The sequence below is a fragment of the Urocampus carinirostris genome, chromosome 3 (genome assembly GCF_059441175.1).
Source record: "Urocampus carinirostris isolate Australia breed hairy pipefish chromosome 3, RoL_Ucar_1.0, whole genome shotgun sequence".
Classification (NCBI taxonomy): Eukaryota; Metazoa; Chordata; class Actinopteri; order Syngnathiformes; family Syngnathidae; genus Urocampus; species Urocampus carinirostris.
This window is the reverse complement of record NC_142351.1, coordinates 22,746,141-22,768,306: the sequence shown is the minus strand read 5'-3', so window position 1 is coordinate 22,768,306 and position 22,166 is coordinate 22,746,141. Positions and strand designations below refer to the sequence as shown.

The window sequence follows — 22,166 nt, the reverse complement described above, 5'->3', positions numbered from 1 at the left end:
TCCAAACGTCAACCCAAACCTAAAAAAAAAAGGAAAAATGAAGTTTATTTGAATAAGTGAAATAATAGACACGTATTTGCATGTGCCATAAAAGTAGCTTCATAGAGGCTGCAATGATTGGTGGGGAGCCCGGCTCTCCTCGTTCACTTCAAAGAGCTGGCTCATAAAGCCGTTTTGTCAGTGAATGACACATCACTACCGGGTTTTTTTTTGCACTCAGTGGCAAAAAGGCTGTTTTGGTGAGTGATGGGAATCTTGGCTCTGTTTTTTTTCGGCTCGGCTCACTGAAAAGAGCCTCTCTTTCGGCTCAAACGATTCTTAAGATGTTTTGGTTTGTAATTATATTGTTATGCATATTATCGTTTTCTTTGCAGGTTTATGAATATTTGAATTTATGTTTTCTATGTTTTTCAGTGTTAACGATTAAGTGTTCATTTTTCTTTATTATCCCCCCCCCCCTTTAAGTCAATCATAGTAAACATTAACGGTATATATATACCGGTATATATATATTCATAATAGGGAATTCACCCCCAAGAGCTGTCTCATAAGGCCGTTTCGTTTGCGATCAACACATCACTACCCCAGATCAGTTAAAGGGACAATGTGAAATATTTAGTGCCATCATACCAATATTAAGTTTTAGATGAAGTCATATGTTGAGAAATTTGTATTTCTTTTACATATTACTCCGTGGAGGTTGCCGCCATGTTTGTCCCGGATTTCGCAGTTAGACTGTGTTTCGTGGCACTGGTTTTCATTATTAGACGACAGTACCATCTAGTGGTCAAATATTACAGATCACATAGTTTCTTTGAAAATATCACAAGATGGGTCTAATATTCGACCACACGGTGGCACTGTTGTCTGATACGAACAAAAAACAGTACCACTGTGAGAAACAGCACGGCAAACAAACATGGCGGCGAATACCGGGTATGGATTCCACTTATCTCATCTCATCAGCTGTGCCGCTTATCCTCAGTAGGGTCGCGGGGGTGCTGGAGCCCATCCCAGCAATCATCGGGCAGTAGGCAGGGGACACCCTGAACTGGTTGCCAGCCAGTCGGAGGGCACACATAGACAACTCACTCGCTCATTCACACAATTTGGACCGGCCAATCCACCTGAAATGCATGTTTTTGGAAGGAGGAAACCGGAGTGCCCGGAGGAACATACAAACTCCGCACAGGAAGTCTGGAGCTGGATTTGAACCCATGCAGGAGGTTTCCATGACTTGAACTGTGCCGCACATGCGCTAACCACTGCGCTGCCGTGCACTTTTATAAAATACAAATGTTTCAAACTAATATTTTTTTTTAAAATAAAACTTAACATCGGTAAGATAGTTCATGTATTTTTGCCTAGTATTCAAATCAATATTTTGTTGTTTTTTTACTGAATGAACGATTTTGTTTACCACGAGGGGACACTAGATATTACACACTGTCCCTTTAAGTTGCTGCGGCGTTTTCGAGAAATATTGTTTCAGTATGTTTTGTTATTCCTCTCAAAACCAGCACTGCAGATTGTGTGCGTATATCGTATGTATTCGTGGCATGAATGAATGAATGAATGAATGAAACTTTTTTTCGAACATGACAAAAGCAAAACAAAAAAATCGGGAAAAAAAGAGGGAGTAGGAAGAAGTATATGCTTGTTCGTCAGCTTAATTTGCATTAATAATCGCGTACCCTGTGAAAATTATACTAGCCTTCTCCCTCGTATGGAGTATATTCCATATCGAACGCGTCACTATTGACAAGATGGAGCCTTGGGGCACCTGAGGCGGGTTGAGGGGTGTAGCTCCAGGTTCGAACTCCGCCTTTTCCTCCACGTGCAACTCCATCACTCGGATCTTAACAAGAGGCCGCCATGCACCTCCGAAGTCTTCTTCTAAGCTTAGTTTTGGCAAAAGCGTTTGCAGATTTGCCGATGTGTAAAGAGGTAAGATATTGTAGTTTTTCTACGAATCTGAAGTCTACGTGTGTACGTAAACGTCTCATCACGTTAAAACGTCTGGGGTTGGCTAATTTAAAAAAATGGGGAAAATAATGATAAATAGATAAAATGGAGATATTTTGCACGCTAATTTAATATTGGTTAAACATTACTCATGGTAAACAATTTATTCAAAAGCATGACAACAGGATGTGGAAAAGTAACTTTTGTCTGGTCGGGTGTGCTTGGGAAATGAACATATGGTTCGTTCCACAGTTAAGTAAGATCAAATAGTGCCTTTTAAATTGTTTCACTTCATTCATTCCGACCCTTGTCTATGGAAACCCAAGAGTGCCATAATTCAATTAATAAAATGAACATCTGATGATTTGAATCAGCCTTAAAATGATCCTTTCATTAATAAAAACAATGTTAGATAAACGTTCAATTAATTAAAAACAGGCTTTTAAACTAAAAAGTCTTTGTAATAGGAGAATAATTAAATTTGACATATTATTTGAAATATCAGAACAGCATACGTTTCATAATCATGTAATTTTATATAATTGCCATTGTACTATTTAAAAAAAACAAAAACTTTTTTTAATCAAATCAATTTTTAAGTCAAAATGTTCTTTTCAAATAAATTTATTATGAAAAGTATGCTGTTCTAAAATATAAAAACTATATGAAATTCAATTTTGGTTTAATTTTGATTAGAATGTTTAGTTAAACGCTTCCTATTTCAAGGGGTGTTTTTTACTAATTGAATGCTTGATTTATTTAGTGAATTATAGCGCTCTTGGGCTTCCATACCCGCCATGCTAAACATGTTCAAGTTTCTATATTGTAGTAAATATACTATTAGGTTGAGTTAATGGTGGGGTTTGTCATTTGAGGTGTTCTCTTTTGTTAACAATGTCCTATTGGGTTTAAAGCGCTCTTTTGTCTATTTTCCCACTGTGCCTATCTTTTTTTTACTATTAGCAAAGCCAAAAGAGGAGTAGGAGTGGGGGCGGGATGACTTCATGCTCTTCACTGCAGTTTTTTGTTAGTGCAGCATAGAAATTGTGAAAGTAAGCAAAGACCTGTTTCAGTTACAGTCCAAACGCCAACCACCAAACCCCCAAAAAGATAAAAAAAGAAGAGTTTATTCGAGCACATTTAAGACACGCACGCACTTGCACGCGCAACATAAGGATCTTGACAGAGGCTGCAATGATGACAACAGCTTAAAGATGGCGTCAGTGAGTTAAAAAGTTCCAAACTCCGTGAGACACCTTTAAAGTCAAGCTACTAAAAAATCTCTGAAAAACACACGACACAACAAAATGCTAATTCAAGACATTTATTCAGTTATGTATGTTTTTCCGTTCGACCTTAAATTGTTTTAATACTTTCAAAAAGTCCATCCAATTTTTTAAAAAGGGGGACTGTTTTTAAGACCTATTACCCAATCATCCAAATTTCCTCCACTACTTGTTCGAAATAGGGGATTTCTTTAATACTACATTCTTTTTCCCCGACCGAACCGATACATCTTGTTCAGTTAGCGATACCGGAATCAAGTACTGATATTGCTTGTATGTAAAATGCCTCCCCCCCCCCCAAAGTCTGTTAATATAAAAATATATCTCTGAAACCCTGAATTAAACTTTTTAAAATATTGTATTTGACTAATGGCAATTCTATTTTTGCTTTAAAAGGGACAGTGTGTATTAGCTAGTGCCTCCTAGTTGTACAAATCTTAATTCATTTAAAAATGTATATATTCATTTAAATAATGAGCACAAATACAAAAAAACTGTTATATACACGCGCATTTTAGATTATTCGTCGGGCAAGAAATTTGCATTCATTTTGAACCTCACCTCAGAGGGGGCTGACATAATTACTGGAAATCTTTCTGCTACGGGTAGGCATAAAAGCCCCAAAAACGTGCAATAAAAAATGAGCGTGAAAATAAGTTTCTGCGGTTATTATTCTGCTTTTTAGCACTCATTTTTGGTTGCACTACACAATACATTCGGTGGTGAATTTTTAGACACTGTCCTTTTATTTGCATTTCATGGCCACTAGAGAGCACCGATGCTGATATTGGCCTCAATGGGGAGTATCAATACCTCACCTATCTCTTTCAAACGTATTGAATCGTCTGTAAAACTGAGTATAAAGTTTTTTTTAACATTTTCATTGTCATTCTATTTAATTATAGTTTTTCCCTGACGAATACAGTTAATGTTTTCCAAGAATGATAAAACTCTTGAAATAATTTACCTTTTAACACAATATCTAAATGTCCTGACTACCCAGACTCCCTTTCGTTCTTGTTCCACGAACCTTCTGCCAATATTAGTTTTATACATTTTCTATATTGGTTGGAATAATTCTCACTGTTTGTTTGCCTCTAAGTTACAACGGCAACGTTGCATTTTGGTTACACAATGGATCATCTACGTTCCCTCGACATTTATAAATGGTCTTACCCAATCAATGAGGTAAAAATCAAGAATTTTAGTCAATGTGAGCGCAAAACTTTCAGGCTTGTGCTAGAAAACAAACTCAAAAGTCAAGGGATCCTACTAGAACAGGGGTGCTTACATTTTGCTGCGGGGCCTAATGATTGATTTCTCTGTGTCACACCGTTGATGTTATATTTAATTAGAAATATTTCTATAAAAATACAGTGTCATCAAATTCGTTTTGAAACACTCAAAATTGAAGCAAGAAGATGTCCCATTTTTGGAGATTAAAGTTGATATGATTCGAAAAAGACCAAATGCATTTTTTACTTGATATTCAACAATTATTTGGATAAATGAAGTGAACACGCAAGCAAAGAAGGAACAAAAAAATGCTTCATGGTTTTATTTTTTTAACGAGCCTGGGACCTACATGAAGGGATTATTCATAAAAAGCAAAATGGCCCGATGTTGCGAGGCTGATAAAAGATTCAGCTGCTTGGAGTGGTTGGTGAACGGGAGCTGCAGTACCTCATTTGTCCGCCAGAGGGTGTCGGAGACCCCAAAAGAGCAGATCTTTATCGGTTTTGTTGGTATTTATTGGGAGTGCCTTGACATTAAACCTCAGAGACCTAAAGTACAACTGTGTTGATATTTGTGAAAATCGGTTCGGCTGTTTCGGAGCCTGTAAGTCTAGTCTCAAAAGGCAGCACAGACCACCAATTATTACAAACTATTTTTTTTCTCTCTCTCTTTCTCTTTTCCCCTCTTTATTTTCTCCCTTTCTTTGTCTCTTTCTGTCCTTTTTTACAATCCCTCTATTCCTTTCTCTATTTTTATCTCTTTCTCTTTCTTTCTCTATTTTCTTCTTTTTCTTCTCTTTTTGCATTCTTTTTTTTCTTCTCTCTCTTTTCTACTCTTTCTCTCGTTTGCTCTCTCTCTTTTTCTATTCCTCTGTATGTCTCCCTTTCCCTCTCTTTCTTTTTTTGTTTTTATTCATTTTCTCAATATCTCATCTCTCTTTCTTTTTCCTCTTTCCTTCTCATTTTCTCTCTTTCACTGTTTACGTTTAATCCATTTCTTCCCACTTCCTTTCTCTGTATATCTCTCTCTCATTTTCTCCCTCTTTTTTTCCCTATTTTCTCTTTGTCTCTCTTTCTCCTAATCTACGAGATTTTTTTACCACGTGGCCCCCAGAGATCAAATATGGCAGTAATTGATTTTGGGATTTTGCTTATGGGTCTACTTGATTTTGATTTTTTTGTTATGAATTTCTTTTTCATTTTGAAATAAAATCTAAAAAAACAATAATGGGAAGTGATATATATATATATATATATAAGAGCAAAATTGCAAAAGTCAAGATCATGACTTAGGCAGAAATTCTGTTTTTAATGTTATCTGCGTTATGATTTGTTGACCTACTTCGGTCCTTGTGCAGCCAGGGCAACTTTCAGCTGATTTAGGCAAAAAGGATTTTAGGATTTCTGACCCTATGTCGTTAGTGCGACAATATGAAATTATTATATTTTCACCATTTTATTTGGGCCGGGTGTGAAACGGCTGACATGTATGTATTCAGTCCACAGGCCATAGTTTACGCACCCATATACTGTGCATATGCCCTTTAAATAGCAACAGATTCTGAACGCAGCTGAAAAATTTGCAAAATGTTTCGTCTGGACTAAGAAATTATTATTCTTGATATCACTTCTGTTTTTGTTTTTTTATGAATTACTCTTCTCAACCTCCTCATCAAGGAGCTGTTAAAGTGGAATCCATTTTGGGTTTTCTGCTTTTCACTCAAGTGACCTTTTCAAGCCTCTGGCGCTGGTCCAATCTGATGCATTTTAACATCAAAACTCCGACGCGAGTTCCATCTGCCACTGGTAGCCACACCGCCTAATGGAAAAGCCGTGGTCCCGCCCAACTCCTGTTGATGCTGCGTTTCTGTTAACTATTAATCCCGCAAGGCTTAGTGGAACTCATGCGCTTCAGCCTTGGATACCGATAACAAGATAAGCATCTGTTTCAGTCTTAAATGACATTCATGTAGCAGGAGTTTACCTGTTTTTAGCCACCTACTAAGTACAGTTAATGCTGCAAACAAACATTAAAAGCTTAGTCTAGAAGAGTACAGAGTTTGCATCACGCCCTCGACAAGGGAGTATTCGCAACGGGCTCCTCGGTAAATATTAGCCTGGTCCTTTATTTGGAAAAGGGGCTGTCCTCATCCTCAGTCAGAACCAGTTTCTTCGCTAAAATTGTACTTTCAAAATAAATCCGTTCATGTCGTCATGAGTTGCTCGTCCAGTTTTTGAAGCGTAGTTGCTTCCTCGTCAACAACTTATTGCCTTTGTTACTGTGAGTCGCGTCTTACTGTTGCAACAGGTTTCTTGGTGTAAGCCGAGGGTCAGCCACAGACAGTTCTGGAGCCCCAAGCAGCCCTTTGGGACTCTCTAGTGCTGGGGTGGGGAACCTTTTTCAACCAAAGAGCCATAATAGCAGAATATTATGATTATATATATATATTTTTTTTTTTTGAGAGCTCCACACAATGTATTTTAAGGCCAAATTCAACAAAACCGCTCTCCAGACAAAAGCTAATTTTCTATTTATCTATCTACCCTGGTCATATCCCTCGAGAGGGGTGTCCGACAGCAAGACAAACACATACAAAAACAAAGAACATAAAAAAGGGAAAAAGTAGCAAAAACACACTCAAACATTTTTGGACCATGGCCAACCCAAATGCCACAAGTTAGGCACCTCAGCACCCAAGATGGTAATGCTTTCGTCCCTCCAGATGAAACTGGACACCAGAAAGCGGCTATGTCACTCGGGTCAGGGTGACACAACACACTCTTCTGTTCAACAGTAGGGCCTGACAACTTTCACTGGTTTACCCCTGCCGCATCATATGGCTGCCCTGCCCATCCCTTAGAATGTGTCCAAACATCCCGTTATCATTTCACAACACAAATTTTCTAGTGCATATTATTTCACTTTGTGATGTTAAATGATTTGATAAAATCTTTGAAATAATATCAAATAGATACCACTTTAAACTTGTTTCCCTACCGCTGTTACTTAAAATCGTTGAGGCTCATTTAGACCTTTATTGTTTTCCGTAAATAATTGTTTCAGAACAAGGTCCAAGCAGTTTCCTTTGTAAAAATGTCAGAAAATACGGCAAAAAAAATTCCGGCTTTACTTCCCGCATGGACGCGTGCGAGGGAGAAGGAAATTTGCTGTGTGTGCATAGCTCTGCCTAACGCTCACGCAATCAAATTGAAAATGAAGCTTATTTTGTCCGTCATTTTTTTTTCTGAAAATAATTGTTTCACCACAAGGTGCAAGCAGTCCTTTTGTAAAAATGTCACAAAATACGGCAAACAAAAAGTCTCCGACTTTACTTCCCGCAGTGGGCGCGTGCGAGGGAGAAGGAAATGTGCTGTGTGTGCATAGCTCCGCCCACCCCTATTGCTCACTCAATCATATTGCTCTGTGTGCTTGGTTGGCGTTTTTGGGTGTTTACAATTTGTTCAGTGGGTAGTCTCAACAGTGAACATATTGTTTGATGGGATTCTATATTACGGGTTCCTTCGCAATGTACAACTAAAATAGGGTCTGTGACACCTAGACTGTAAACTATAGTTAAAACTGTGCCCTATATATATGGGACCAAACCAACCTATTTACCAGTGCCACATTGGCTTTGCACGTTCTTAACTCAGTTGTGAGTGTGTTGGAATTGTAACGACACAGAGGTTCTCGACCCCTACCCTAGTGATACTTGCACTTTTTTAAACATGTTTGATAACGGAAAAATATGTCAATTCTGTAGGGGGAAAACATGACATTGTTAATATTTTTAGACCTGCAGACAGAAAATTTGGTCACGTGACAATCTGAGGTTGACACCCGCAGACGAGAAATCTTGTCAACCATTTTTTTTTGTTTGTTTTTAAATAAGACTCTCAGGCCAACTTCCCTATTAAAATTATTCCCTATATTTTATGTTGACAATATATGTGTATTATTTGTTATTGCAACATCCATTGCAGCCTGGTCATCCTGGAAGGGGGATGACCTCATGTGCGGTCCCTTCTCAAGGTTTATGGGGTTTTGAGTTTTTCCTCGCCCTCATGTAGGTTTTAGATCAGGGGATGGTGTGATAAGTCTGTGGTTTGCAATATTCTGTGGTCTGTGCAGCTCTTCGAGACTCATTGTGATTAAGGGCTATACAAATAAACATGACTTGACTTGACCATAAAGATCTGAAATGACTAGCTGTGGCCGTTTGAGGGCAGTGTTTGTCTCTTTCCATAGGAAGGATGTGATTTCCCAGCCAAGAATAAGTGCAGAGTCTAAAGGAGCTGTCTCTGGTAGCTGAGTGAGTGCGAACACCAGGAAAAGTAAAAATGGGAAAAAAGTGATCTTTCAGGCAGCTCACGCTTGAGCATAGCCTTGAGTGTGTGTGTGTGTTTGCTTAATTTTGAAGTACATTGTAAAGCGCTTTGGGAAATCTTTAGTGACTGCTTTAAAGCGCTAGAGAAATGCAGTCCATTTACCATTGGTTGGTTGGTTGGATCCCTTAACCACTCCAGTCGTTGGGGCACCATTTCCATGTGTCTTGGGCAACTACATCCTGGTGGCACCCATTCCTCTACAGGCCAACATATGTTTCCACCCGGTCTCGAACCTGGGGTCCTTTTGGGTGATAATGTGCTAACCCTTTCTATTTTTCACCCTAGAGGAACTACAGTCATTTAAACCTTATAGTTTTTATCATTTATGTATTTTATTTATTTATCTATTCATTTATCAAATATTGTGCACACAAGTCTTGCAATTTAAAATGTTGTGCTTAAAATAGGGGCATTATATATCTTTTTTTTCATTTTGTGTGTTTCAAAATAAACTTTATGAAATGTATCGATGTATAAACAAATGTAAAATAAATCTAACATGTACATGAGGTTTTCTGCATGTATATTTATTTTGGAATGCATATGAGAAAAATTGGATAGGCCGCAGGTTCGAGAGCGTTCTCCATTCGGGCCCCGGTGCTTTGGAATGCTCTCCCCCCTGAGATTTGATCTGCAACCTCAGTGGAAATGTTTAAATCTAAGCTTAACTTCTATTCTATAGCACATAAATAACCTATATTTTATGTTTATAATATGTGTATTATTTTCCCTCATGTAGGTTTTTGATGAGGGGAGGGTGTCATAATAGTCTGTAGTTTGCAATAGTTTTTGATCTGTGCAGCCCCTTGGAGACTCTTTGTTATTAAGGGCTATACAAATAAACATGACTTGACTTGGCTGACATGATCTTTTATCTTCATTTATCATCAACTATCAGATTAGAGACTCTGAATAGCTAGATTCAAAAGAATCTGATCAATCAATTATTTTATTCTTCATGGTCGAGCTTCTTGCAAAAATCTTTATTCCAATGCAGCCCGCGACTCAAAAAGTCTTCCCACTCCTCGGAGAAACGGACATGTAAGGCTTTTTAGAACAAATCAATGTATATTACAGGGTTCCCACATGGTCTGAATACCTTGAAAAAGTCTCACATTTTGAAGACCACAAATAAAGGTCTTGAATTTTGTTTATAAGTCGGTTTATTCCCGACGTTCGCGTGGTCTTGCTCACAGCTGCCTCATTCCCACCCTTAATTCAAGCTTTGCTGCGGCCGGGGGTAAGTCCTCCCTCGATACCATCCGACCAAACCTCAACGATCAGGTATGCAAACGTTCCTCGCTCCTTCGGTGCGGCCGGGGAGGGATTTTTTTTTAGTTTAATTTGAAGTGGTCTTGAAAAAGTCTTAAATTAGAATGGAAAAATCTAGAGGGAACGCTATCATGGAGTGTTAACGCAGTTCATCAAGCATTTTTTTCAAATTGTATTTCCTTTCCGTGCATCAACATGAATTCAATGTTTCAAGTCTCAATATTAGGATTCGACATGCTTGTAGTTCCCACTCACTTGCGGTGGTCCAGAAACATGCCTTCATATCAATCAGTAAAATTCCATCAACTTTGTGTTTGCAAATATGTTTTTTTCATATTTAAATCACGTTTTTAGTACAACAGGATGTCCAATTATAATTGAACATACATTGTACTTTGTTTTAGTGCATATATAAAAAAAAAAAAAGATTGGACCTCACAAAATTGCTAGGTAGAGGATTGTCAAATGACAGCATAGGATACAAGTCAAGTCATGTTTATTTGTATAGCCCTTAACCACAAGGAGTCTCAAAGGGCTGCACAGACCACAGATTATAGCAAGCTACAGACTATTATTACACCATGCCCTGATCTAAAACCTACATGAGGGCGAGGAAAAACCCCAAAAACTATGAATTACAGATACCTTATAAGCTACTTAATATAAGTGTGTCTTTAAGTCTAGAATCAGACATTTCCTCATGGTTACTTGAAACATTATTACAGTAAAAAAAAAAAAAGTACAATAACTTTCAGCATTTATCATGTATAAAAATATATTTATAGGTATGTTTTTAAATAATTTGCGAGAGGGAAGCCCAGGCCCTATTGGAACAAAAAAAATATCATACTGTGGACGTCGATAGTCAAATATTAACTGTAAAAATGTTGCAGAAAGCGAATACATATGCAAACTAATACAAAACCAACTCAACTCAATCAAACGCTTCCCCTGCATCAAATGAAATCACTATCTATGGTTGCTCAGCAGAGTGTTTAGAATACAGTATATTTAGCAGTGTACGTTTGTTGAAAAACAGCTCGCGACCCTTTTTTAAATCAATTTTGGTCATTTGATATAATACCCGGCAAATTGGCCTCCAAACGAGATACAATTGCTTTAGACAATACCTTCACAAGTCAAGTCATGTTAATTTGCATAGCCCTGAACTAAAGGAGGCTCAAAGGGCTACACAGACCACTGTTTATTGCAAACTACAGAATTTTTTTACACCATCCCCTGATCTAAAACATACATGAGGGCAAGGAAAAACTCAAAATCTCAACATGAGATAAATGGAGAAACCTTGGACCGCACATGAGTTAATTCCCCTTTCAGGATGACCAGGCTGCGTCAAGTCATGTTTATTTGTTAAGCCCTTCATCACAAGAAGTCTCAAAGGGCTGGACAAACCACAAACTATTACAGACTATTATTACACCATTCCCTGATCTAAAACCTACATGGGGGCAAGGAAAAACTCTAAAGCCTCAACTTGAGGAAAATGAAGAAACCTTGAGAAGGGACCGCAAGTGAGGTAGTCCCCCTTCCAGGATGACCAGGCTGCAACGGATGTTGAAATAACAAATAATACACATATTTTGTCAACATGAAATATAGGTCATTCATAAGCTATAGAATAGAAGTGTGTTTTAAGCCTAGATTTAAACCGTTTCACTGAGGTTGCAGATCAAATATCAGGGGGCAGAGCATTTCACAGCACACCCGAATGGAGAACATCAACATTTAAACAAAGATAAAGGTTTATATGATGTACATGAGCTCGAGTCCCTGTCATTCTTGAGAAGAAGAGAGATATTTGCTACTTGTTAAGCAGGGTGGCAGAGAGCCACATTCTAAGGATTTGTTCTACATAGATAAGAGCAGTGTCCCCAATTTATCACAAAATTTCCTTATAAAGTCCACCGGAATTCCGTCCGAGCTTTGTTGGATTGTACAGCCCTGATTGCATTTTTTACTGCTTCGGGGGAAAGTGGAGAGTCTAATTGTTCTGGAGTATTAGTCATTTTCAGGATTTGACAGATTTAGAAGCAACTCGTCCATTTTCGAACAATCTACAGGAAACTGTGATTTGTATAATCAACAGTAAAATGGATTGAATGTGGCATTAATATGTAAAGGATGAGTCACAGTTACATTAGTACCATCTTTAATGGTAGGATTTAGTCGTGAGGCAGATAGGCGACGCAAATGATGTGGTTTTTAGTATTTAAAGAAAAAAACTGGTCACACCCATCTTATTTGTGCTTCCTGCAGTCAGATTATCATTTTGAGTACACTGAGTGTGATGTCCTGGGTTCTCGTTGGAGGGTGGCCATTCCCAACAAGGCCCAAACCTGCACCGGCCTCCCAGATCCAGTCAAAGGCACGCAGTGCAGTGAGTGTCCTGATCGGATGTTCCGATAATAGCTAAAAGTCGACTTCACAGATCTGTTGCTTAAGCTTATTGTTGTTTGCTTTGGAAGCTTTCTCTTGCAATGAGGGCGAGTTTCTGGACATGCGGACTCAGCTTTGCCAGAAGTGCGCGGCCGGGACATATTCTTTGGGCTCGGGTGTGGCCTTCGAGGAATGGGACCGCCTGCCGACAGGATTCGTCACGCTCGGGATTAACACCAATGGTTGGGACGATGACACAGACTGCTCCAAGTGAGTACATTCAACATTTAAGCACAGCATGTTTTGAAAGGTTCGGATTTAAAAATCGTACAGTCTGTTACAGTGGTTAGCACATTCGGCTAACATGTTATAAATTATCAGATTGTTAGCAAGATGTGCAGGAGTTTGGTAAAGATCCAGATGATTGGATTCATCTTTACTGGAGCAAACAAACTCTTAAAACATACAGGACATGGCACTCTCTAAAGCCGGCTGTGCTTGCTTGGGGTTGTCCATCGATTCGATGATGACCACCTTCTTTTAATTGTGAGTCTGCTGATGTTTGAACAGTCCGATCCTGGATCCACAGATGCGGTTACAGACAGAGCATGTGAAGGGGGTGCTGGGGGGAGCAGGGGTGGCCTGGCGAGCATGTCTCTTTGTACACTTTGCTGCACGGTGTTGCATGCGCTGTTCCTCCATGTAAGGGGCCGGTCACACAGACATTTGCGGCTGAATCGCGGCCAGAAATTTCTGCCTTTGAGGCGGACGCTATTGGACGCATTGAGATCGCCATTCAGACGAGATACAGCAGTGCTTAACACGAGGTCGGAAATTCGCGCGTGGGTGGCAGCGCGAAAAAGTTTTGCGCTGCTCAATTCTTCAGAGCGCGGGTACACAGCCTTTCACGAGCGTATCAAGGTTGAACCACGGCCAGAAATTGGGCGCTGTTGGACGTTTTGAGACCGCCATATAGACGAGATACAGCAGTGCTTTACTCGCGGTCGGAAATTCACACGTGGTTGGCCGCGCACAAAACTTTTGAGCTGCTCAAAAGTTTGAGCACGTGTTTAACCGCGTGCCGCACACGTGGTCAACACGAGGTAATGACGCGGTAATGACGCGGAAATGACGCGGAACGTGAGATAAAACGAGGTAAAAGTGGGGATGCGAATCTCGACAGGGATGCATTTCTCGGATAACACCGGGCTGTAGAAATCATAACCGCTCAAGACACAGTCCAGTGAAGATCAAGTTTTCAAGCTATGGCATCATTTTTATTTTATTATCTTGAAAAGAAATGTCAAGAAATAAAAATGAAAAGAAATGTCCAATCCAATGAGCAGGTGTCAGACACAATGCTCCCCAGATATTTGAAGGAGGGCACCATGAGCAGGTGTTGCCCTGCTGCAGTGAGGATTATTGGGTTTGGTAAGAGGTCAGCACTGGACTGACAGAGTACCCCTGTCTTCTGGGTGTTGATCGTCAGTCCCATTCTGGTGTATGCAGTTACAGCTGCCGAGAGAATGTTTTGCTGAGCCTCCGGTGTATAGAGCCGGCTGTGCCCACGCCTGAACTACATTATTCCAGAATTAAACTCTTTTTAGTACAAGGCACTTGTCCCAAAAGGTCAAACTTTTGGGGGGGATTAGAATACTGTACTGGAGAAGGATGGGCGCCACCAGGCTGTACTTGGCCGAGACACACCACAGGAAATGGTTCCCCTACCACCCCACCCCCACAATCAGTCACAGGTTATATGTTCCTCCGCCTTCTTAAGAATTCAATACATTACCACTGCTTAACCACTGGGTTGTAAGGGCACCACTGCCTGTGGTGTGCCTTGGACAAGTGCAACCTAGCAGCGCCCATCCCTCTCCAGGTCGTTTTTAGGATAAGGGTTTGCTCCCCGGGCAGCAGGGCGGCGCAGTGGTTAGCGCGTGTGCGGCACAGTTCTGAAGTCAGAGATCAAACCTCCTGTGTGGAGTTTGCATGTTCTCCCTGTGCTTGCGTGGGTTTCCTCCGGGCACTCCGGTTTTCTCCCACATTCCAAAAATCTGCATGTTAGGTCCAAATTGTCCCTACGTGTCAATGAGCGAGCAAATTGTCTGTCCCTGTGTGCCATGCGACTGGCTGGCTATGAGTTCAGCCGAGGATGGCTGGGAAGGGCTCCAGCACCCCCGCGACCCTCCTGAGGATAAGCAGTGCAGATAATGGATGGATGGTTTGCTCCCCCTCATGAAACGGATAGTACTGGTTTCGATGGTTACTCGTAAACTAAACTAAATTAACCTGGTATTATTATAACTGTTATTATGATTATTATGATTATTTTTATAGCATTTGTGTGACTATTATTGTTATTATTAGTAGTATTATTGTTATCCAAATAATGTACGTGAGCAAAAGCCTTGTCTATAGATGGGTCAAATGAATGATTGAGCTTTTTACTATTGCAACAACTATTATGACTAAGTTATCGTTATCATTATCATTATCAACTATATGTCTATTCTTGTTGCTATTGTTGAAAATTGTTATCATATCTCTGTCACTATCATATTATGCAAATCCATCACAATATGGACCTATATTTATAGACAAAAAAATCCATGAGGGGAATAAATATGTTGGTGACGATGACTTAATAAATGGGAATACAATCACATAGATAAACATCCTAAAAAGAACACAAAGAGACATATTCTTCACATCTCAGCGTTAGGGCAGACAAGCGGGAGCTTAATGCTGGAGGCATCTGGCTCAAGCTCTTGTACCTTGTCTTTTTAATGCACGGTTAAGGACACTCAAGAATGGTTGTCCTGCTGCCTGGGGGCGGACCCCCTAAGGTAGCAGGTCTAAAGATACTTGTATGCCGCACAACACACATCACATAGCAGTCAGTTTCCCCATGAGCACCCAAGAAACTGTTATCACAATAGATACTCTAATTATATCATATGCTGAAAATGTATGGAAATAGCAATAATGATAATGATGATGGTAAAATAAGTGATAGAAGTGGTGTTGGTGATGATGATAATGATGATAATGAAGAGACTGTGTATCCACAGAGCCAATATAAATATGTATATTCGAGAGGTGTTTGTTTTATGTAAATACACAGAAGAGCTAACTGAGAAAACGATTACTAATTAAGTCAAAGGGGTAGGATTTTATAAGGATATGCTTCTTCCTACTCCCTTTCGAACAAGTACAATAACATTGTTTGTGTGTTTAATTTCGTTTTTTTTAATTTGTTGTTTTGCTTTTGCTTTGTTATGTTATGTTCGGGGCAGCACGGTAGTGCAGTGGTTAGCGTGTGTGCGGCACAGTTCTGAGGTCGTGAGATGAAACCTTTCTGTGTGGAGTTTGCATGTTCTCCCCGTGCTTGCGTGGGTTTCCTCTGGGCAATCACTGCATGTCAGGTTAATTGGCCAGTCCAAATTGTCCCTAGGTGTGTATGAGCGAGTGAATGGTCTGTCTCCGTGTGCCCTGTGACTGGCTGGCAAACAGTTCAGGGTGTCCCCTGCCCACTGCCCAAAGATAGCTGGGATGGGCTCCAGCACCCCCCGCGACCCTACTGATGATAAGCGGTGCGGATAATGGATGGATGGGTGAATGTTATGTTTGAAATAAAAGTTTCACGCATTCATAGTCAAATGAGAAGCCTCCTGATCTGACTCCGATAAAGCACCTTCATTATCTGGTCGCCGTTGTTTTTCGGTGCAAAGCGTCAACCTGCTCCTCAGGTAAGAGCCTGATCTTAGCATTTAACAGCTGTGGCGTGTGATGATTCTGTAATACAAGATAGTTAATCACTAGGGGAAAACTCTTTAGTTCCGAAATTTAGAGTAGGCCTTTTATATTCTTCTTGAAAAAAATACCTTGTGGCTATGACGCTGCGTCATTTACTTTTGTAAAGAACTAGATGGATAAAAAAAATGAAATGCGTCATTTTAAAATAGAAAGATAAATTATTTAATAAGGTAAATAAATAGTTTAATGAAATAGGTCCATTAAAATACATAAATAAAAACATAAATATTGAAATAAGCAGATGTGAAATTAAGACGGAGGAACTACAATATCCTGCTCACTTAGTTTTAAAGATGGATCTCTTTAAAGTAGTGAGAGGCTCCTACTTCTTAATAGGCAATAAGAGCGGTTCCCCACATAATAAAAAAAAACTTTGGGTGCAAAGAAAACCTGATACCCACCAGTTCCAGTCCGCTCAAAGGAATACCTGAGTAAGCCATGGGTTTGTTCTAAAATTAGCTTACTTGTGATGATAAGTGGTGCTACAGAATAGTCGCATTTAAAATGGATAAAAATACCTGAAGAATATCTTAGAGCTATGATAGAATATCAACACATTTATAGCAATGGTGCCCCAACAGAGCATGCAAGACCTTTTCTGCTGGCCTAAAAAAAATCTCTGAATCATCTGATGTAATTGTATTTGATCTATAAATTCTTATTAAATAATTATAAGTTGTCTGTTATCTTCTTCTTAGTGCTTCCCCATACTTGCGCTGCTTCCAGATGTGTGTTTTCATTTTCAAGTATTTCACCAATCATGTTCCAATCATTACTTGTGCCAGGGTCAGAAATCTGTCTGGAGGCCTTTAGACGCAGATCTGCAGGCCGTCCTGAGACATAACAATGACAATGAAACTGCTGGTTAGCCAATAAGATTTTGAGTTAGCAAAGGGAGGGCCTTCTGTCAGGCCTCATGAAACGTCAGTTAGGAGGCAGTAATGCACCAAAGTCTAGTGAAGTTTCAACTCATTTAAACCTTGAACCTTTTTATTCTAAGCAACTTTAATATAAAGGAACGCAGAATCTTTGAAAAACACACAGTAAAATGTTAATTTTAATATCGACTTTTCAGTTGTAACGCCAAATATATTAAGGAAATACAAGAATCAACTACACATTTGTCTTGTAAAACACATTATCCCTGAAGAAATACAGAAACATAATTTAAAATATTTATAGATGTACAAAAAACAAAATAATTGTAACCTTTTTTATACTCAATACATTTAAAGTTAACAACATAGAATCCCTGAAAAAAGCATACATATTTGACCAATAACAAGAAAAAGTGTCTCAAATGAAACAGTCGCTTGCCTGCTCCTGCCCTTCACTTCCAAGAGCCGGCCTACAGAGCCGGTTCGTTCGCGAAGACACGTCACATCACCGAAGGCATGAAATACGCGGCCAGACAACGATTTATAATACATAGCTATTGCATATGGTTATCATTCCTTCAGTATAAAATTGTGAGCATTGTTTAACGAGTTGGTTATATTTAAGCTAGTTAGCCAAGCAGTTCAATTATTTACAGTCAGAGGCGAAATCGATTAAGTGCCACAGCATTCGAGACAATTGTTAAGACAATTGTTTTCTTGAACAAAAAGAAATGGAGAGTGGTTTTCACAATTAAATGTCTGTATTGATTTCTTAATTTGTTGATAAAAAAATATATTAACAATTACTATTGATTCGTCAGGACACTATTGCGACATAAAATATTGAATACACCTGCAATACTGCTTTACTGCAGCAGGGGTCAGTAAAAAGCCAATATGTACAAAACCCCGGATAGCGAACGTTTACAGTGAGTTGGAGACAATGTCTCATTGATTTACGAGGCTTCACTTTTCTCATTACTTGCTTAATCAGAACTTCATCAGCACTATTTATGATAGTCCCCAGAGTTGACAGATTTGTTCATATTCAATAACAAAATTAAAGAAAATAAACACTATTAATCATCGTTTGAGGTGTCCTTAAAAAGTTGAAAGGTAAATATTTTTTTTATATTCAGTTTTTCTATGAAGTATGCGTTAAGCTGCTTTCTTGTGTCCCGTTTCATCTGTAGGGACGAAAGCATGACCAATTTAGGTGCCCAGGGGCCTAACTTGTTTGAGTGTTTGGGCATTTGGGTTGGCCATACTCCCCCAAAAAATTATGTGTGTTTTTTGCTATTTTTTTCCCTTTTATTTTCTTTGTTATTGTATGTGTTTGTCTTGCTGTCGGTCACCCCTCTCTCCCGATATGACCAAGGTAGATAGATAGATAGATAGATAGATAGATAGATAGATAGATAGATAGATAGATAGATAGATGCGCTAAGCAAGCACAAAGTAGTTAAAAGAGCCCATATGCTTTGTTTTCTACCACGCCAATTTGCAAAGCTGTTACAATATAGTTAGGAGGAATCTGGGTTGCTAGAGAGTTAAGTCAAGTCAAGTCATTTTTATTTATATAGCCTTTAATCACAAAGAGTCTCAAAGGGCTTCACAGACTATTTTTTCAGACTATTAGTACACTATCCCCTGATCTGGGACCAACATGAGGGCAAGGAAAAACTCAAAAAACCTCAACATGAGGAAAATGAAGAAACCTTGAGAGGGGACCACACATGTGGTATCCCCCTTCCAGGATTACCAGTTGACGTCAAGCTCGTCTCTGTGTTTTTTGTTTGGTTTTGATTCTATTTGTTAGTGTAGCATGAAGATGGTGAAAGTACTAAGATGCCTTCTATAAGTTCAGCCCAACCTTGAAAGATGAATAAAATAGAGTTTATTCAAGCGCATCTGAAAAATGCTTGTACTTGCACATGAACAAGCTGACAGAGACTGCAATGATGACAGTAGCCAGTAGATGGCAGCAGTGGGTAAAAAAGTTCCAAATCCTGCACAGTTCTCTTAATATAAAATAGAGAAGCCACAAGTGATGCAACGTGTAACTTACAATGTTAATATTCACAACTCATTCAAATCTATAAATCAGTATTGTTTACTCTCTTTGCAGCTCCACTTGGACACCCATGGGCGATTACGTCGCCTCAAACACCGACGAGTGCACGGCGACTTTGTCGTATTCTGTCAACTTGAAGAAACCAGGAAGTGTGTCCTTTGACTATTCCTTTTCCGACAGCAGCATCTACTTTGAGTTCTTTGTAAGTAAGCAAGATCCATTTTTTGGTTAAAAAGAAACATCCTGGTTTGTATCTCAAATCTGAGCAGTTTTATGCTAATCTATACATATACAGTAAATACTTTGCTTTGCCTTTGAGTGGCAGTCCTTTATAAGCATGAAATTTATAGGTCAAGTCAAGTCATGTTTATTTGTATAGCCCTTAATCACAAGGAGTCTCAAAGGGCTGCACAGACTATTTCAAACTACAGAGTAATGTAACACCATCCCCTGAATTAAACCTACATGAGGGCAGGGAAAAACTCAAATACGAGGCAAAGCGAGCTTAAATGGATATTGTGATAGAAAATCTTAAATCAGGGAAAGCCATTTCAATTGAAATTGTGCATGACAGTTGTTGGGCTGAAGAAAGGTTGTAAATCTGTGGATTCAGTGAAATGATGGGAAATGATGTGAAAGGAACCAAGGACATTGAAGAAATAGTTTGAGTCTATCAAGAAACATTAAAAATGTTTAAAGCTGCAAAAGGGTGCAATCAAAACAGGAATGGAGAAAGGCACCAAAAATCAGGAATTCAATGTTAATGTGTGGAGAATGTTGGAGGTTTTAGAATAAAGGTTCAAAACTCAAGGAATAAACTGTTACGAGTAAAGCCTTTAACTTCATGTTCAATTTAGGGCTTGGTTAATTTTCTGATGATAACGAGCCTTTCCCTTTCAGGTTCAAAACGATCAGTGTCAGTCGACAGACTCCACAAGCCGCTGGATGAAGATATCTGCAAGCAACTGGAGCCATCACGAGGTTTGGAGTCTTCGCCTGTCCGAGTACACAAACGTGTATCTGTAATTTAGTCATTTTTTGTGGAAGATGACCGATCTGTAATATTTTTAAAACAATATTGTGACAACGTACCTGTGATTTGACTCTAACTACTTTAGGTCCAGCTGAACAAAGGCAACAATGTTTTGTTTTGGAGAACCACTGCCTTCTCTCTTCAGGGAAGGGCTGACAGAGCCGTGCGGCTGCGAAACATCGCCATCTCTGGTAGGTCAGATCGGAGAATTTAGGCACCACATGTTTTTTGATTTCCTGATTATTTTTCTATTCAAATGAAAACCCTGGCATGTGAGTAGATATTCCAATAGTACCTTCTCTCCAGGCGTGGCTTACACCTCAGAGTGTTTCCACTGCAAACCCGGCACCCATAGCGCCCAGCTTGGAGCCGCCCACTGCGCTCCCTGCCCTGCTGATACCTACTCCAACAAGGGGGCCACCGTTTGCCAGCAGTGTGACCCTGATAAATATGCCGGTGAGATGTTCGCCTTTTGGCGCTTGCAGTTTTCAAACAAAGGACCCAATGCCGTTTAACATTTAATTTGATACCTTAATAGAGAACAATTCACTGAAAGAATGAATGACTTTAATTTCTTAAAGAAAAAACACTTTTTGCTACTGACAAGCAGGTAGTCTGTCGGAAGGTTAGAACCATTTCAGGCCCAAAATGGACACAAGTTGAGTATCGGTTTTACCGACAATATCCACCTTGCTCTATTTAGTCTTACTCGATAAAGTCAAAGGCTCCACAGACCAAGTAGCTTGGTTCGACTCGAAAAGGCGCAATAGTTTTGGTAACCCTAATCCACAGCGGCCCATGGGCCGAAGCAGGCCCGCTAAGGGATTGAATCCGGCCCGTGAGACAACACTCAGAGAAGCGCAAGAGAAAAACAAGCTGCAGGTTGAAATATGTCGCTCTCTGTGCCTTTTTAACTTCTTTTGCTCTAACTTCATTTTTTCCTTTTCTCTCTTTTCTCTTTTTCTCTTCCTACCCTTCGCTCTTTCTTTTCTCTTTTCTCTCCTTCTATCTTTCTAGTCTCTTTGGATTTCTTTCTTCCTCTCCCTTTCTTCTTCCCCTCTCTCACGACTCTCTCCCTCTCTCTTTTTCTTTCTTTGTCCCGCCCTTTCTCCTTTTCCCTCCCTCTTTCTCTTTAATCTACTAGTCCGGCCCCAGACAGAATGTTTGTTCTATCGTGTGGCCCCCAAGTGAAAATGAGTTTGACACCCTTGCCCTAATCTGAAGCGGGTAGGAAAAAAGTAGTCTTGCTAGAAAATGGGGTATTTTTGCAGGCAACATTTTTGAAGGCAAAGATTGGAGATAAAATTGTCATCGGTGTGCAAACCCCGGCCCAGGAAAAACAGATGGCATTCACAATGACCAGCATGACCGAAGAACAATGTAGGAAAAATTACAAATCGTATCATTGTCCTTGGAAGCAGTATAGACTTTTCTTACATTAATGGTGGATTCATTAAAATGTGCGAAAGTAGCTTGTTTTCCAAGGGTTTGGAGAATAGACGGTGTGGCATGGTTTCAGCGAGACCTCTGTGAAATTCTACTGGTCATTTAGAATCACGATGGCCGAACGGAAAACGTCGAAGTGGTGGAAAGTAGTGTAATGGTTGCCTTTTTAGGCCGCAGACCGTCTGCCAATGCCAGTGAAGCTATAATGACTTGTCCCAAATGCATAAATGAGAGTGACTGAGATAGTCTTTAACTTTGTTCCAGCGTGATTGTAAAACAATGTCCAATCCAGTCCTGCCGCTTTGTTTTGTTGTTGTCGCAAATGGTTGTCTGTGTATAAGCTGCGCTGTCCCACGAGAAGCCCTCCGTACA

General features: G+C 39.6%; 1 protein-coding gene across 2 annotated transcripts in view; it reads left to right on the top strand.

The window, feature by feature from the left end:
• The first annotated feature begins 1,799 nt into the window (after positions 1-1,799).
• elapor1 (endosome-lysosome associated apoptosis and autophagy regulator 1) overlaps positions 1,800-22,166 on the top strand; it is a 42,368-nt gene continuing 22,001 nt past the window's right edge. For both annotated transcript variants that reach the window (XM_088331112.1, XM_088331111.1), the window contains exons 1-7: positions 1,800-1,947; positions 12,425-12,545; positions 12,634-12,814; positions 19,370-19,517; positions 20,216-20,296; positions 20,434-20,539; positions 20,655-20,804. In XM_088331112.1, the coding sequence (XP_088187238.1) occupies positions 1,876-1,947; positions 12,425-12,545; positions 12,634-12,814; positions 19,370-19,517; positions 20,216-20,296; positions 20,434-20,539; positions 20,655-20,804 (859 nt within the window). In that variant the 5' untranslated portion in view covers positions 1,800-1,875. The remainder of the gene's footprint in view (positions 1,948-12,424; positions 12,546-12,633; positions 12,815-19,369; positions 19,518-20,215; positions 20,297-20,433; positions 20,540-20,654; positions 20,805-22,166) is intronic.